Source organism: Sporobolomyces salmoneus, assembly GCF_050403485.1.
Source record: "Sporobolomyces salmoneus JCM6883 DNA, S_salmoneus_JCM6883_v1_ctg14, whole genome shotgun sequence".
NCBI lineage: Eukaryota > Fungi > Basidiomycota > Microbotryomycetes > Sporidiobolales > Sporidiobolaceae > Sporobolomyces > Sporobolomyces salmoneus.
This window is the reverse complement of record NW_027481149.1, coordinates 186,615-202,148: the sequence shown is the minus strand read 5'-3', so window position 1 is coordinate 202,148 and position 15,534 is coordinate 186,615. Positions and strand designations below refer to the sequence as shown.

The following is a 15,534-nucleotide window of genomic DNA, read 5'->3' as shown; positions in this document are numbered from 1 at the left end:
AAAAGCAAGCGAGGAAGCAGAAAGAGATCGGAGATCATGACGCAAGCTTCCCTCTTTCGGACAGTTGCGATTCGGACTTTTGGAGTCGAAAAAAAATGACAAAGCCGGCGCCTCCGATTGCTCTCTCCTTTCTCTCCTCTTCTCTTCCATCAACACTTCACTTCCTGTCAAAAACACATACAAAATGTCTGCCTCCATTCCCGAACAATTCACTGGATACGCCGCGATGAACGAGGAGAAGGGAAAGAAGCTCGAAGTCGAGAAATGGTCCTGTTAGTTACTCATGCTCTCTCTCGCCTCTTCCTCCCTTGATTCAAAATTGACCACCTCCGTCGTGATTCGTAGACACCCCCAAGAAGTGGGCTGAGGTAAGCCGTCCTAATTGCGATCAGCCATCGTTTAATGAAACTCACCGTTGCCTGATTTCGGTTTTCGATAGGACGATGTTGATATCAAGGTCCACTGCACTTCGATCTGTGGATCCTGCATCCACACCATCAACAACGTGAGCCACTTTTCGCTTTTCCTCAAAGAATAAGACGGCGAGTTTCTCCTTTCGATCGGCGCTGACACTCTGCAATGTGTTACAGGGATGGCCCTCTCCTACTTCGTACCCTTGCATTGCTGGTCACGAGGTCGTAGGTACTGTCGTACGAGCTGGATCGAAGTCTGGATTGAAGGAGGGACAACGAGTAAGTTCGATTTTGGCCCTCGAGTGGCTGTACATCGTGATCTGATCGCCCCACTGCTCCTCTAGGTCGGTGTTGGAGCTCAAGGTGGATCCTGTGGTCAATGCGAGCTTTGCGAGGCTGGTCGTGAACAATACTGCGAGAAGGGTGAGTTTTCGATTTTGCGCTACTTTGGCCTCTCTCGCGCTTGTAACGTCCCCTTCGAGCCTCTACTGACTTCGAGCTATCTTGACGCCAATCAGGAATGATTGGAACCTACCAAGGCAAGTGGGAGGACGGATCGGTCGCTCAAGGAGGTTACGCCGACTTCATGCGATGCAAGGGACGCTTTGCCATCCCGATCCCTGAAGGTATCTCCGACGAGGAGGCCGCTCCTCTCATGTGTGCTGGTGTTACGACTTACTCTCCCCTCCGTCGATTCGGCGCTGGACCCGGAAAACGAGTTGTTCGTCCTAATTTTCTTCCTCGTTTTTGCGAATCGTCGCTGGTTGCTGACAGATCACGTGATGAAGGCGACGGTGGGTATGGGGGGTCTTGGCCATCTCTCATTACAAATATCTACAGCCCTCGGTGCGGACACCTACGCACTTTCGCACAGCGATCGAAAAGTTGGAGACGCGAAAAAATTGGGTGTCGCGGACGACCACTTCATCGTATACAAGGACATCGCTGAAACCGCCAAGACGTGGTCTCGCAGTACGTTCCGTCTACACGTTGTCACCGCTACGAGAAACGAAGCTGACGATTGCGCTCGCCTTTTCTTCCATTTTCCCTTTCCCTTCCTTTTCCTCTTTCAGAGTTCGATTTGATTGTTTGCACCGCCAACAACAACGACCTCCCCATCGAAGCTCTCTTCTTCAAACTCCTCAAGCCTGAAGGAGCTCTCGTTCTTTGCGGTCTTCCCGAGGAGAAATTGCCCGCCATGTAAGCTCTTGAAACTTAGCTATCCATCCCTCTTCCCATGTGGCTGACCCATCTCTCGCACCCAAGGTACGGACACGCTCTCGTCGGAAAGGGTGTCACTCTCGCTGGATCGCTCATCGGCGGAACTACCGAGCTCAAGGAACTTCTCGACCTCGCTGTCAAGCACGACATCCGCCCTTGGATCGAGACCCGCCCCATGTCCGAGGCTACTCAAACCCTTCAAGACATGCACGCTGGAAAGGTGAGTCAATTCTCCTAAGCAATCTCCCGACGAGCAAGTCACTGAATTTCACATTTCCTTCGCTTACAGGCTCGTTACCGTTACGTCCTTACCAACAAGTCTGCCTAAGACCATTCTCTCGTCTAGATCATAGAAAGCATCGCCTCATCCTCAGTAGATTTTCGGAACTAGCATCTTGCACATAGGAAATGGAAAACCTTTCAGTTCTCGTTCTCTTTCGTCGATCCTGTGACCGTTCTCAGTCGAGCTCTCCGTTCGCTGACATTCACCACCATGCGGATATCTCCGGTGCGTTGCTTAGCGACCTCAGTCAGGATTCTGCGAAGCTGCGAAGTCGCGAAACGCTCGCTTTCGCAAAGAACTTCATCGGCTCTTCCTCTGTTTCTCATCGAGCGCGCGCTGGAGAGGAACATCGTGGACTATAAATCTCGTCTGCGCAATGTACGAAGAGCGTACCTGCGAAAGAGAGTTGACCTCGGGAAACTTTCATTCTCCCAACACTTTCTTCGAAACTGCTTGTTCGATCTGTTCGCTCTCACCCCCACCTCTCCCTCTCTCCTATACCATGTTCTCGCGCGCACTCCGACCTGCCGTTGCTTGCCAACGTGCCTCTACCTCTGCCGCCCCTCTCGCCCGTCTCTCTTCTGCCTCGAAATCGGCCCTCGCCCTCCAAAACGCTAACAAGCGTGCGACCCTCTCTGCCGCCCTCAACGCTACTCGAGCAACTGCTGTTGGATCTACTTCGGGAGCTCAACGTAGCGCCAGCACGGAAAGCAACGATGGAAGCATTCAGGTAAGCAAAGCGAGATAAAATACTTCCCAAACTCGTCGGATCTCGACGATCATACGCAATGGACGCATCAAGGAGGTGAAGAAGGGTACCAGGATCAGGTCTAAAAGAGTTACGCGAGCTGGAGAGGTCTAAGGGCGACCTAAGAGGCGACTCGAATAATGTTGGATTCGACACGGTTTCAACAATCGAGGGCTATTCTCATAGGGCGACCGGGACATTCAAGGCGGGGCAGAAAGTTACTTGAAGGCTATTGGAACACGATAAGGACGCGAACCGTCCCGTAAGGAGGAGCATAGGCCGAATCACCTATTCTTCGAGCAGCGCCGACCACCAAAGTTGCTTCAAAAGACCAGGATAGAAACTAATCCCTATCGTTCTCCCCATCGAATCTTAGATGACCGGTCGTGAAGCTCTCAACTCGGCTATGGAAGAGGAGATGATCCGCGACGAAACCGTTTTCGTTCTCGGAGAGGAAGTCGCTCAATACAACGGTGCTTACAAAGTTACCAAGGGTCTCCTCGACAAATTCGGAGAGAAGCGTGTTATCGATACTCGTGAGTTTCTCTTTCTCCGTTTAGTTTTCGAAAACCTTGCGAAATCTCATCTCGTTTGTTCTGTTTCTGTTCAACAGCTATCACTGAGGCTGGTTTCACTGGTATTGCTGTCGGAGCTGCTTTCGCTGGTCTCCGACCGGTCTGCGAGTTCATGACTTTCAACTTTGCTATGCAAGTGAGTAACGAAATTTGTTTCTCCCTCTTTTCGTCCATAGTCTAGCACGAGCTGACCTTGTTACCCGATCCGTAGGCCATTGATCAAATCGTCAACTCTGCCGGAAAAACCTACTACATGTCTGGAGGGTGAACTACTTTTCGCCTCGTCTCCGAATCAAGACTTCGAAAACTGATTGCGATCTCCTCGTCTCGCAGAAACGTTCCCTGCCCTGTCGTCTTCCGTGGTCCCAACGGAGCTGCTGCTGGTGTCGGAGCTCAACACTCGCAAGATTATGCTTGTAAGTCGCAGTATCGCGAAACACAACTTGCCTGAGTGCTCATCTGAAACTTCACTCTCTACAGCGTGGTACGGACAAATCCCCGGTCTCAAGGTCGTTTCCCCCTACTCTGCTGAGGACTGCCGAGGTCTCCTCAAGGTCCGTTTTCTACATCTCCTCTCAATTTCAGTCCCGTGCAGAGAAACTGAAATTTCTCGATAAATAGGCTGCTATCCGTGACCCTAACCCCGTTGTCGTTCTCGAGAACGAGATTCTTTACGGTCAATCTTTCACCGTCTCAAAGGAGGCTCAATCTACCGATTACATCCTCCCCATTGGAAAGGCAAAGGTCGAACGTGAAGGAAAGGATGTTACTGTTGTTGGACACTCTCGAATGGTCGGACTTGCGCTTGAGGCTGCTGAGATCCTCAAGGAGGAGGGTATCGAAGTCGAGGTCATCAACATGCGATCGATCCGTCCCCTGGATATCGAGACGATCAAGGAGTCGGTCAAGAAGACCAACCGGTGAGCTCTTTTCCTCCGCGCTTCTCGCGTACAAGAGCCTCGTACTGATTTGACTGTCTCTGTACCAGATTGGTCACCGTTGAGGGAGGTTTCCCTGCTTTCGGTGTCGGATCCGAGATTTGCGCTCAAATCGTCGAATCCGAGGCCTTCGACTACCTCGATGCTCCCGTTGAGCGTGTCACCGGTGCCGATCTCCCCACTCCTTACGCCAAGACCCTTGAAGACCTCGCCTTCCCCGATACCCCTACCATCGTCAAGGTCATCAAGCGATCTCTCTACCGATCGTAAACTCGCCTACCCACATCCTCTCGCCTCTTTCCCTCTCCCTTACAAAATGATGGTCATTCCACCTTGACGACCTGTCTTTTTCACTCTGCTTAACTATCCTCCCCCTCGATATCCGGAATACTTTTTTCCTCCCTTTCGCTCGCTCGCATCTATAGCTTTTCCTCCGCCCCTCTTTCCACGTTCTTTCTCCCTTCCTAGACTTTCTTTCGTATATCTCTCTATTCTCTCTGGCTTTCGTTTTCTTGCGCTTCTTTACTTGTCTTCTTTCGCGGTCTTTTTTTCTCCTTCGTCCTCTCTCTGCAATCTTCCTCTGAGTTCAACTGGGTCACCCTGTGCCTCTCTCGCTTGCCACTCAGAAGATGGAGAGAAGTAAAAACCGAGTCGATAGGTTACAACCGATGAAAAACAACAATACATGTGAAAACAAGATCGAGAGAGCGAGAGGGAATGGGAAGGATATGAGCCAAAACGGGGCGAATTCGCAAGGCAAGCTCGAGGACAGAACGAACGCTAACTTAGGCCTGATTCTGGTAAATGACCACTTTCGCGGTGTTCGGTTCGAACCGAACCGAGAGAGTATTCGCCAGCGAAGAAAGGATGTTCGAGACACTCTTCTGCGGTCCATCGTTTCGTGCAGTCGAGTCTGTCGCGAGACGGTACAAGCGGGTGAGCGAGAATCGAAGAAGACGATGAGAGAAAATCGACTCACTCGAGACAGCGCTTCATGAGGTCGACAGCGAGGAAGAGTTCACTTTTATCGTACCATTTGGCGATCTCTTCGTCGGTACTCGGGACTGGACCGTAAGGGTTAGGCGAGTTGTCGACAACGATTGGCGGATTTAGCGATTTGACAAGGTCGTGGAATGTAGCGTGAGCGGGATTTTCGAGATCGGGAACATTTGTAACGAAAGTACGATCTAGAGAGTGACACAAAGAGCGAGTGAGCTCGATTGTGGGCCGTGAGCGAAAGAGGAGAAGCTGAAGAAGCTCACTGTGGAGTGCGGCACATCTTTCCATTTTCCGTTTCCCAAAGATCGCAGTAATCTCTGCCAAAGCTTCGGTGTCGTCGTTCGATTGGAAGAAGGGGAATCGTCGAGTCAAGAAGCAGAGTAAGATGATCCCAGCGGACCAAACGTCGAGTGCTGCAGAATTAGGCAGAGAAGTCAGCTCGAAACCTTCAGAAACAGCAACAGGGCAAGAGACCGTCCAAACTCACAGACAGTCTGATCGGGACATTTGAGCAAGACTTCGGGAGCTCGGAATCCTCGAGTTCCAGCTCGATTTGCTCGAACGCTTGGTCTAGCGATTCAGAAACGAATCAAGGTGAGTGATGAGTAGACGATGGTGGAGACCTGACACAACGACGTACCTTCGATCTTCCTTCAAGTACCCTATTCGACGATTTCCCGCCATGCTACTTCCATACTTCGCCGGTCGCCAACCTTTGTAGAACGCTTGTCGTTCCATCATCCTTCCCTCGATATCATCCCTCCAACCTTCTGGTACTTCCCACGGTCTCATTCGTCTAACCTCCTCGATCTCCTCTTCGGCAAGCTCTTCTCCATTATCTTCGCGTTCAGTCAGAGTCCATCTCAATTGATCGAAATCGTCCTCCATCTTCTGCGTCTGTTCCCACAAACTGTGCGGTTTCGCGAGTCGTACACCGTGTAAACCAGACGCTAGACCTGGTAACGATCCCGTATCCTTCTCGAGTTTTCGATTCGCTGCTCGCCTTGCTTCACGCCCCCCCAAGCTCGGACCAGGTAACGAATGCAAGCATCCGCTTCTCCATTCGTAGAATTCGTCTCCGCCAATCTTCTGAGCGAGACCATAGTCGCAAAGAACTCCAGTTCCCGTGTACATGTCGTACAAGAAATTCGCGGGTTTGACGTCTCGGTGGATGATTTGAAGTTGATGGGTCGCCGCGAGAGCTCGGAACAGACAGGAGAAGTAGGATCGAAGCATCGGAAGGGTCGCTTTGCGATAGTAGTTCTGGAACGGAAGGAGTTTAGCTCTTCTGATGAGAACTGAGATCAATATTTTGAGCTCACTCTGAAATCTTGATGACGATTGTAGGGCATGACCGCGAGAACTTGATCTTCGTGTCGAATCGCATCGATCAAGTAGGCAACGTTTGCCGCACCACTATTGATCAACAACGTTAGAAAGCTCAAACCTTGATCTGAGCGGTACAAGACAGACTCACCGAAGGTCGTGAAGGATCTCGAGCTCGTTGTGGATTCTAACTGGACTACTCGTGACGTAGATACGTTTGAGAGCGACGTAGACCTTGCCGGTGGGTGCTGTCGGCTGCCATTGCGAATTGTCGAATCTTGAATGCTGGACATCGATCGCTTTGTACACCGACGAGAAGGTTCCTATAGGTCATGCGAGATGCGTTGATGAGCTCGAGGTGCTGTATCGCTGAGCTGTAGGAAGCTGCTCACCTTCGCCCAATCTGTCGACAAGTTTGTACTTGTTGAGAATTTCGGGAACGTTTTGCTCCAATTGTTCCATCTCGTCCTCGATCTGCCTCGTTTCTGACTCGCTCCTGGGTCCATCCTGATCTGATATGTCTGAATTCTCAACCTCCTCTTCCTCATCGTACTGATAATCGTCTTCATCCAACTCGATCCGATTGTCTTCTCCTTCTTCCTTCGAGGCCTTCTCGTTCTCTGTGCCGTTCAGCTTCCAGCTCCCGTCAAAGTGGTCTGCTGTTTCAGACTGCTTCGTCGTTCCCTGTTGATCAAGGCGACTCAATCCATTCGCGTCCAAGTCGTTCCCAGCGGCTTCTTCACGTGTCTGTGAGCTCGAGAGTTGATCCTGAGATTGGCTAGTACTCGTTCCGGAGGGTAATGGAGCGAGAACGATCTCATCTTGCATCTCTTGATCTTCTGAAGTCGGGACGAGTTCTTTCTGAAGCTGAGACGTCGAACGCGTGACGCGGGTCACTCGAGGCGGTAGATTAATGTCTTGCGCTTGTGCGAGTGGCCGTGGTCGTGTCATTCGGGTTGGTGATGGGAAGTGGAAACGGAAGGAAGCAATTTCGCATTCTTCCATCAGACTCGCTCAACAAGATTTTGTCTGAGCGCAAGCTGTTCAAAGGACAGTATGACGATTCCGTAGAGCTCTCGCGTGGAAAGACGCGCAGAACAAAGAATTTTTGCTGTAGCAGAGACCATGTTGAGTGAAAAATAACTTCGTGCTGAGAGTGGGAAGGGGCGAAGGGTATCGGTAGAAGTACGATCAACAACAAAAGGGAAATTCTAGTAGTAGTAGCAAAATAAGCCTCCTCAGAAAGCGATTCCGTTTTCCCTCAAGATCCTTTCCAACCGCGCTTTTTCTTCCAACTCGTGTTGTACCTTGCGTTTGTAGTCCCGGAATTCGTGCTCGACAGCGAATCGTTTCTGTACTGCCGTCTGCAAGTCGTTGGTTAAGTCGACGTATTCTCCCGTCGCTGAAGGTTCGGCTTGAGCAGCGAGAGTAACTAGAGAAAGGAGACAAAACATCAGTTGCAGCCTCGCGGCGGGGGAGCACAATCGAGACTCACCACTCTCGAGAGCTTCGTTGAACTCTGTGAGGAGTGTATCCGCTTCTTGAGCCATGTCGTTATAGATATGAAGTAGCTTGAGGTTTTCGGATTCTTTCGCTTCGAGTGCAGCTCTCAAAGAGGCATCTTGTTCGACCAGCTGTGAGAACGGCTAGATAGTCAGTGACTGTATGTAAAGAAGAGAAAGTGAAAGGCTTACCGTTGCTACCTCGTCTTTCAGAGCTGACAATTCAGCCGCGAGCAGATCCCTCTCTTGCTCGAGCATCTCGACCTCGATCGCCGAAGGTCCATCACCTGTACCTTCTATGGGAGAGATCGGTGGTGAGATGGTAGATTCGCATGTATTGACGAAATCGTCGAGTTGTCGAATCCATTTCGAAAGAACTTGGACGTCGACGCTGTGAGATTTGTGTCGGGTATCGGCGAAAGGACCCGGAGACGCAAGCTCGCCGACGATAGATTTGGCCTATTTCGAGAGATCCAGGGTCAGCGATTACAAACAATAGAAGCTCGATATGGGATAACTCACGAAGACATTTCGAGTGTGAGGAGAGCGAGATAGACTCGACGGCGAAGCGACCCTCGTGTTCTCCTTGTTCGCTGCCTCGCGAGCGAGCTTGACTCGAAGATCGTTGATGTGCGTTCTCAATCGACCGAAAGGTGTCGTTTCGTCCTGAGGGGAGGGAGATTCAGCTCTCAGTCTGCTTGCAGGCGAGAATGAACCGAGTACTTACCTCGACCATGTGTACGTCTGGTCCCGGGGTTGGATCCTCGGCGAGAGGAAGCTCTTCAGCTGGATCCGAAAAGACGTCGGGGATAGACTCCTTCTTCGGAGGTGTCGGGGGACCTCGAATCGTCGAGGAGTTACTCGTGATTCGACGGGTTCGCATCTTGCTGTGAGATCCAGAGGGTATTCTTTTCTCCTTTGAAGCAGAAGGAATGCGATTCGCCGGAAAGAGTGGTTGACTGAGAGCAGAAGGACCTCGAGGTCCAGTCGTTGCCTCGTCGAGTGCAGCGACCTTTTTGCGAGGTGTCGGCCGAGGAGAAGCTTCAACGAGAGGGCGGGATCGCTTCGAGTTGATCGAGCTTGAAAGAGATGGCGATTCCTCGAGAACTGGATTCACGGGAGGAGAGTCGAGAGCAGTCGAGAGTTCATCGTTGGTCGAAGGCATCGCAGGATGAGCAGTGAATGATCGACGTTGAGGACTCGGAGAAGCAGGACCGGCGAAGGGGAGCGCGTGAGGCGATTCGGTGATTTGGGTCGCTCCTTTTCCGCCTCCCAGCAAAGACGAAGCAGATCGCATCTCGCGAGGACCGATCATGCGTCGACGGGTCGACCCGAGTGCCGGAGGTCGGTATGCCATGGGCGAAGTTACAGGCGCTTCGATTTCTTGTAGACGAGGCCAATCCGGTTCGAAGGAAGCATCCATCGTCGAATCGAGGTCGACAGAAGTGTCGGCATTGAAGGAAGTTTCGACGTTCTGCGCGAGTGGAGATTGAGCTCGAGGCGTTGTGTCTCGCTCGGGCGAAGGTGTCGGTGAGCCAAGTCGAGCGTGAGGCGGAGGAGGGAGAGACAGAGATCGGGTATTGCGAGTCGAACGATCGATAGTCTCGATTGCTGCCGACAGGAGAAGTAACGTCAGTACGAGACGGCAGTAAGCGTCAAAGCGAACTCTTACCCTCGTCGGAAACATCTTCACTATTTTCCATCATCGATGACTCTCTCGCCTCCTCAGACGTATGAGACGCTCTTCGGTATAGATCGGGTGCAGACTTCTTCGAAATCGGACGTTTGGTCGGTTCGGGAAGAACGGCAGGGGTCGAAGCTGGTCTGGGAGAGAGTGAAACGAAGGGAGAATTCGTTCGAGGGGAAAAGGATCCAGAAAGATTCGGTGTCATGATCGAAGTCGTTGCGATACTCGAACCCCTACTCGTGATCGAGTTGCCTCGTCTGAGCGCTCCTCCTCCGCCGAAGACGTCGAGAGCTGCGCCGAGGAGTCCGGAACGTGGTCGCGAGCGAGATCGTACTGCGCTTGCCGGTTGTGGTCGTAGAGAAGGGAAAGCGTAAAGACCGAAACTGACGCCAACTGCGGCGACTGCTGGAGCGATTCGGTCGATTTTGATGACTTCGGCAGAGTCGGCGGAAGAATCGTTCGAAAAAACCTCGAATCTGTGGCGTGAGGGATAAGGGCAAAGTCGTTCAGCTTCCATGAGCTACCAATCGCTCATCGGCATCGAAGTGACTTACCGACAACCGCCATCTCGTAAAAACACGGCATGAGCGATAGTTTGAGGACGACCATTCCCGTTGCGATCAATCACTGTTGAGTTTCCGATCTCGTCGAGGTGCAGAGCGAGTTTTCCCTAGAATAACACAAGCAACGAGAATCGTTAGCGGATTATACTCGAGCGAGAAAAGAACTCGGTTCTCACTTTTTGCGACCCTTTCAAACTTTCCCACGTCTTTCTATCCCAGATCGACCAATACACCTCCGTAGAGTCACTCGCTCCGCCGTCTTCCCAGATTCGTTTACTCTTCTTAGCCAGTTTCGCTCCCATTCTTAGTTTCGCATGCAAGACTGTTTCTCCGAACCGATTGAGCCAGACCTCCTTCTCGGCTCGTTTGACATCTGATTGAACCGTATTTGCGACCGTGTACCTCCTCGCTGGTCGATCGCACCATCTTTCAGATTGATCAGTCGGAGGATGGTCGAATACGAGTCCAAAGTCTGAAGGTCCGAGATCGACGGCCGCGATGGTCGAGATATCGACTAGTCCTCGAAATCCGAGTACTCCCCTTCGAAGCTTCTTCGGAGAGCCGAGAAGATTCGCTTGAGAAGACGAGAGGTGAGAGGTTTGGAAGAGGTCGAGGAGTTTGTCGATATCGTCGAGTCCAGCGTGCATCTTTCCCGATCTGTCGCCTGATGGTCGTTTCGCGATGAGAATCGTGTCGGAGAATAGGAAGAGGGTACAACGAAGAACGGTCGGTCGAGAGTCGGCAATCTCGATAATTTCGTCAACGTCGATGCAGTCGATGAATTGTCGATCATACGCCATCATTGTATCCTGTAGTAGAAGGTTGAGCAGTACTCAGAGGCTCGGGAAAGGGAAGATTGCTCACGGGGAATCCGTCAATCGTTTCTTTCAGACTCCAGAAGATTGCCGCTCTTCTCGTTTCGTCGTCCACCTTCATACTGCAGATATCGGTCAAGATTCCTGTCGCAACTTGTAGCGGTTCCAGGTCGTCGGAATCTTGAGGGATATGATGCATGATAGCTGGAAACAGCGAAATAGAATCCGTTAGCATCGTGCTTACAAGGAGAGAAGTTTTCAACTCACGATCCAGCATCAATCGATACCTCGAGATTCGTTGGAAAGGCTCTGCCAAGAACTCCTTAAATCCTCCGGTAGTCTGCGCCGTCTCGCGACTGTGAACCTGGGTTCGTTCGATGAACTCCCGGAACGAAGAATTGCGTTGTTCGAGATCTCTTCGAATTGCTTCCGATGAACCGACGTTTGCGAGCCACTTCTTGAAGGGTTCCATCGTCTCCACCTATAGACGAACTTCAGATCAGCAAAGCAATTGGAAAGGGACAGGATAGTATCGGAAAACTCGCATGTGAAAGAATCGTTTCTCCGAAACCGGTCGGTAATCTCGTCCTGTCCCTTCTCATTTCCTCGTCGATAGACCGTAGATCCCTCTCAAAAGCTTCTGCGATAGGTACAAGCTGTTCGATGTTGATGAAGAGGTGAGAAGCTTCGAATTGAGGGATGATTGCGGTTTCTCGTTTTCGAGAGAAAGATCGGAGGGGAGCCGCGTAATCCTTTCGACATCGAAGGGTCAGTTGGCGTTACACCATTGGGAGAGAGGCGTTCGTGCTCACTCGTAGTAGACTCTTGATTTTGCGTAGATAACTCTCTTCGGTAACCCACAACTCGTGCAAATTTTGTCGAACCCGATCCAAATCGACTCGAGGCGGTTTTCCTGGTGTCATGGGTCGTATTTGCGGCTCATCTGTGCTCTCGCTATCGGGTAACCTGATCGTACAACCCAAAGAATTGACGAAAGATCCTGCGACTGTTGAGGGACAACTCGAAGTCAGCTCAAGGACGTCTCTTCACGTCGTTCGCGCGCGATCTGAGGAGTAGAGAGCTCACCGGGTGGATAGACACATTCTCCAGATGGTTCGAGGTCGATCTCATCGAGAACGACATCACAAAACACTGCTCGCCGTTTGCCCTTTCCAATCTCCCCTCTCGAATCCCCTGTGCTAGCCACATCCCCTTGTGATCTGCTTCTACTTTGACCAGATTTCTGTTCCATTTGTCGTCTTATCGAGCCGGTTCCGACGGGTTGTTGGTAACTTGATCGAGACAACGAAGCGCTAGAACTCTGCGGTAGAACTGAACCTGCTGATAGCGTTTTAGACCGCGGACGAGGCTTTGAAGGTGGTGTCGGTACTAGTGGAGGTGATAGAACGGACGCCATGGTCGAGTTCAGCGAGGTTGGAGGTGAGGGGGAATGAGGGTGTTGAACGATCCCGAGTGAGCGCTGAGTGATTTGTTGGTGCTCGCAGTGTCGATGGGATGGGATTTGTAGAAGATCTGCCGGGATTGTCGAAAGCGAGTTCACGGGTAAGAGAGGCCGGGAAAAGTGATCGGGAACTGCTTCTGCAGGAAGATTCTCGCCAAATTTCGCAACATATTCCCAGTCAAATTTCTCGTGAATGCTGCAAAGGCACTGAGGGACACAGTATGATATGGCAACAAGAGATGCCCAAAGAGTAGGAAAGCCGTCAAGTACAACATGTGAAAAAGAATCAAGCCCTGGATGCCGATGTTTTGAGTTCTTGCAACAACAGCTTTGTCTTTTCCTTTCCCACCAGCACTCTCAGCGCGATCGTCTTTGATTCCTGTAGAGCACGACGAGGAAGATCGAGGGCGGAGAAGCGCAGGAAACGCTTGATCTTGTCCCTGCGATTCGGAGTTCGAACGAGGACGAAGAGTAGGGCGAAGTAGAGGTAGAGTGGATCGACGTAGGATTGGGACCTTGGTAGATTGTTGACAGGAGAAGAAGGTATCGAGCCAGATCCAGTCGTTTCGGCACTCCAATGAACTTTGAGAGTTTTCTCCAAATCCTTCTCGTCCCGCTTTTGCGCCTGAATCTGTTGCCGTCTTGAGGGTCGCAGTAGACCGAGACCTGTTAGCTTGAAGAGTGTCGCGAAGATGATCGATAGACGGTATCGAATTGCGCGATGGAGGGCGAGGAAGCGGAGGGCGGCAAGATAGGTGAGAGTTCGAAGGAGATCTCGTTTTCTTTTGTGATGGTGAGGTCGAGGGATTCCCGATGGATCGATTCGAGAAGATGGTACGACAGCTGGATAGCCAAAGTGAGGATTCGAAGCGTTGTAAGGTGACTGAGGGAGGGGACAAGACCAGTCAGCGATAACATTTTGTGCTTCACAAGGAATCCAGACTCACCATTCTCCGCATGGCATGTTCTGATAGCGCTGTGTCCGTCACCGTCGTCGACAAAGGCTCGAGTCCGCGTCTTCGAGCTGGCGAAGTCTCCCTCGAAGTCGCTCTCGAGGTCGCTCGGGAAGAATACCTCGAACTCCTCCTCGACTGCGAAGTTGAAGGGTATCCCGACTCTCCCGTTCCTCCTGCGTTCTCGCTTTGTGTCTCGTCTACGTCCTCCTCGTCTTCGCCTTCCGAATCGATCGAGTCTTCGCTGTCGAGCTCTCTCTGAGTCTCCTCGAGTTTCGCCTGCAGTTCCGCCAAACTCCTCACTCTTCGCAGTGGACCGCCCCCACCGACTACCTCTGTCTCGGCCTGTTTCGATCCTCTACCCCAACTACCGAACCACGAAGAAGACGGAGGAGGTGTCGCTTTCGAACTCGTCATAGTGAGTCCGCTCGTTCGACGCGAGAGTGCTGGCGGAACCGATCGATTGCTGTCGCCCGCTGACTGGAAGACGTCGCTCCTCAGAGATGTCGAGGATACGTTCGTCGAGGGAGCTCGTGAATGATTCGCCGATTCGGTTTGAAGTTGACCGTATTTTTCGAGAATCGGATTCGAAGGATCGTACTCGTATCGAACGTTGCCTCCATGTTCTGCACGGCAAAGGTTTAAGCTGAGCTCATGTTTGCCGACAAGGAGGGAGAGCGAGAACGAACCAACTAGTAGGTGATCCTCGTCAAAGAATTCGAGAAGTTCTTCTTTACTTGGGAATAAGATTCGTTCGAGAGCTGTGTTCGGGAGAACCCGTTTCGCCAATTGCCACATTCCAGCATACGCCCATCCATAGTTGAGGACGAAGACTGTAGGCACGATCTGTCAGTTCTGAAGCAAATGTGGCGAGCCCGAAGGAAAAAAGAAAACTCACTAGCCCCGACCATTCCGGGAAAATGACTCTTTAGCAGGTCCATGAAGAACGGCAATAGTTCCATTTCCTAATAATTATCCTTGTCAGATTGACCTGATCGCGGAGAGAGAGTAGAATGAGGCAGAACCCACGAGATTTGACATTCCAGCTTGATCCAGGTCGACGATGACAACCATTTGCAATGTCGGTTCCTGACCTCTCCTGCTCCGACTCAGATCTGACAACCATCTCCTCCCGATTTCCCAGCCCAGCTTCGACAGATCTTTAAGCGCATCGAGTTTACCGTCTTCAGTTCGTTGAACATGTCGAAGATTGAGAACGGCGCAAGGTCGACCGAATCTATCGATCAAGTTGGGGTGGAAGAAGAATAGAGGATTCGATAGGTAGACGGAAGGGATCGAGGCTGGAGTTAGGGTACGGAGGGAGGAAGAGGTTCGCCAAGTGAGAGTCGCGTGAAGTAATTTGAGCGCAGCGTTTGTCGAGAAACGAGCTCTCCGGCAAAAGCGGAACACAGTCACTAGTCCATCCCCGACCAGGTTAGCTACGCGTGTGCTTCGATAGGCCAGCTGAAGGAGAGGGAAACGAACCCCGGTCTTGAACGAATTTGGATGCCGATGATACCGCTCCTTCATCGAGTTTGAGCTCTTCCATGAGCTCTGGGATCACCTCGTCAAGTGCGATCTGCTGTACTGTATCAACGAATTCGGCGTTGTCGTTGAACTGTTGGACGATATCGTTCTTTCGCTTTCGAAGAGATTCAATCGTTGCCATGCTGAGCTCCTCTAGCTCTACGCTGAGTCAATGGCGATGATCGTCAAGCGATGTCGAACCGAATCGTGAGGGTGGAAGGCGAGAAGGAGATGGTTCGGAAGAAGAACTTCGCGCGCTCCACTTCGCACGATCTCGACGCTTTCGGGCATTCGACGCTTCGCAAAGATAGGGCGACATGCGAGTAGAGGTGGTATTAGCTGTAGCGGAAAGGTGGAAAGAGGGCGAGCAAGTCATATTCGTAGCGGAAAAAACGCAGCAGAGCGATAGTTTCGTGCAAAGTCAGGGAGAGCTAGGTGAGAGGTAGTGGAGTGTATGGTAGAGGGAGAGGAAAAGGGAGATAGGCGTGATTGTAAAATGTAAACAAAAGAAGAGAGAACGAA

The 15,534-nt window shown here is 51.5% G+C and overlaps 5 protein-coding genes across 5 annotated transcripts; 2 read left to right on the top strand and 3 right to left on the bottom strand.

Annotated features, from left to right (window-relative positions):
- Nucleotides 1–184: 184 nt before the first annotated feature.
- JCM6883_000419 (NAD(P)-dependent alcohol dehydrogenase) lies at nt 185–1,962 on the top strand (the record flags this gene model as incomplete). The annotated part of the gene is made up of 10 exons (XM_076631081.1): nt 185–272; nt 346–368; nt 440–505; nt 591–692; nt 758–836; nt 932–1,134; nt 1,202–1,385; nt 1,487–1,613; nt 1,680–1,854; nt 1,924–1,962. 10 exons carry the CDS (start codon nt 185–187, stop codon nt 1,960–1,962), a joined length of 1,086 nt encoding a protein of 361 aa, XP_076488949.1.
- Nucleotides 1,963–2,419: 457 nt separating this feature from the next.
- PDB1 (pyruvate dehydrogenase (acetyl-transferring) subunit E1 beta) lies at nt 2,420–4,448 on the top strand (the record flags this gene model as incomplete). Its single annotated transcript, XM_076631080.1, has 8 exons — nt 2,420–2,647; nt 3,042–3,201; nt 3,279–3,376; nt 3,452–3,504; nt 3,574–3,656; nt 3,721–3,794; nt 3,862–4,160; nt 4,229–4,448. The coding sequence occupies 8 exons, from the start codon at nt 2,420–2,422 to the stop codon at nt 4,446–4,448; spliced, it is 1,215 nt and encodes a 404-aa protein (XP_076488948.1).
- Nucleotides 4,449–4,958: 510 nt separating this feature from the next.
- On the bottom strand, nt 4,959–7,454 carry CDC7 (serine/threonine protein kinase CDC7; the record flags this gene model as incomplete). The annotated part of the gene is made up of 8 exons (XM_076631079.1): nt 4,959–5,091; nt 5,158–5,365; nt 5,441–5,590; nt 5,665–5,747; nt 5,818–6,440; nt 6,500–6,593; nt 6,655–6,826; nt 6,896–7,454. 8 exons carry the CDS (start codon nt 7,452–7,454, stop codon nt 4,959–4,961), a joined length of 2,022 nt encoding a protein of 673 aa, XP_076488947.1.
- Nucleotides 7,455–7,741: 287 nt separating this feature from the next.
- On the bottom strand, nt 7,742–12,487 carry JCM6883_000416 (uncharacterized protein; the record flags this gene model as incomplete). Its single annotated transcript, XM_076631078.1, has 13 exons — nt 7,742–7,935; nt 7,999–8,137; nt 8,198–8,464; nt 8,528–8,671; nt 8,733–9,616; nt 9,678–10,168; nt 10,247–10,362; nt 10,432–11,064; nt 11,120–11,274; nt 11,338–11,551; nt 11,616–11,822; nt 11,883–12,076; nt 12,157–12,487. 13 exons carry the CDS (start codon nt 12,485–12,487, stop codon nt 7,742–7,744), a joined length of 3,969 nt encoding a protein of 1,322 aa, XP_076488946.1.
- A 331-nt stretch (nt 12,488–12,818) lies between these two features.
- JCM6883_000415 (SEC14 family lipid-binding protein) lies at nt 12,819–15,154 on the bottom strand (the record flags this gene model as incomplete). The annotated part of the gene is made up of 6 exons (XM_076631077.1): nt 12,819–13,415; nt 13,480–14,111; nt 14,175–14,318; nt 14,384–14,450; nt 14,515–14,900; nt 14,971–15,154. The coding sequence occupies 6 exons, from the start codon at nt 15,152–15,154 to the stop codon at nt 12,819–12,821; spliced, it is 2,010 nt and encodes a 669-aa protein (XP_076488945.1).
- Between the last annotated feature and the right edge of the window lie 380 nt (nt 15,155–15,534).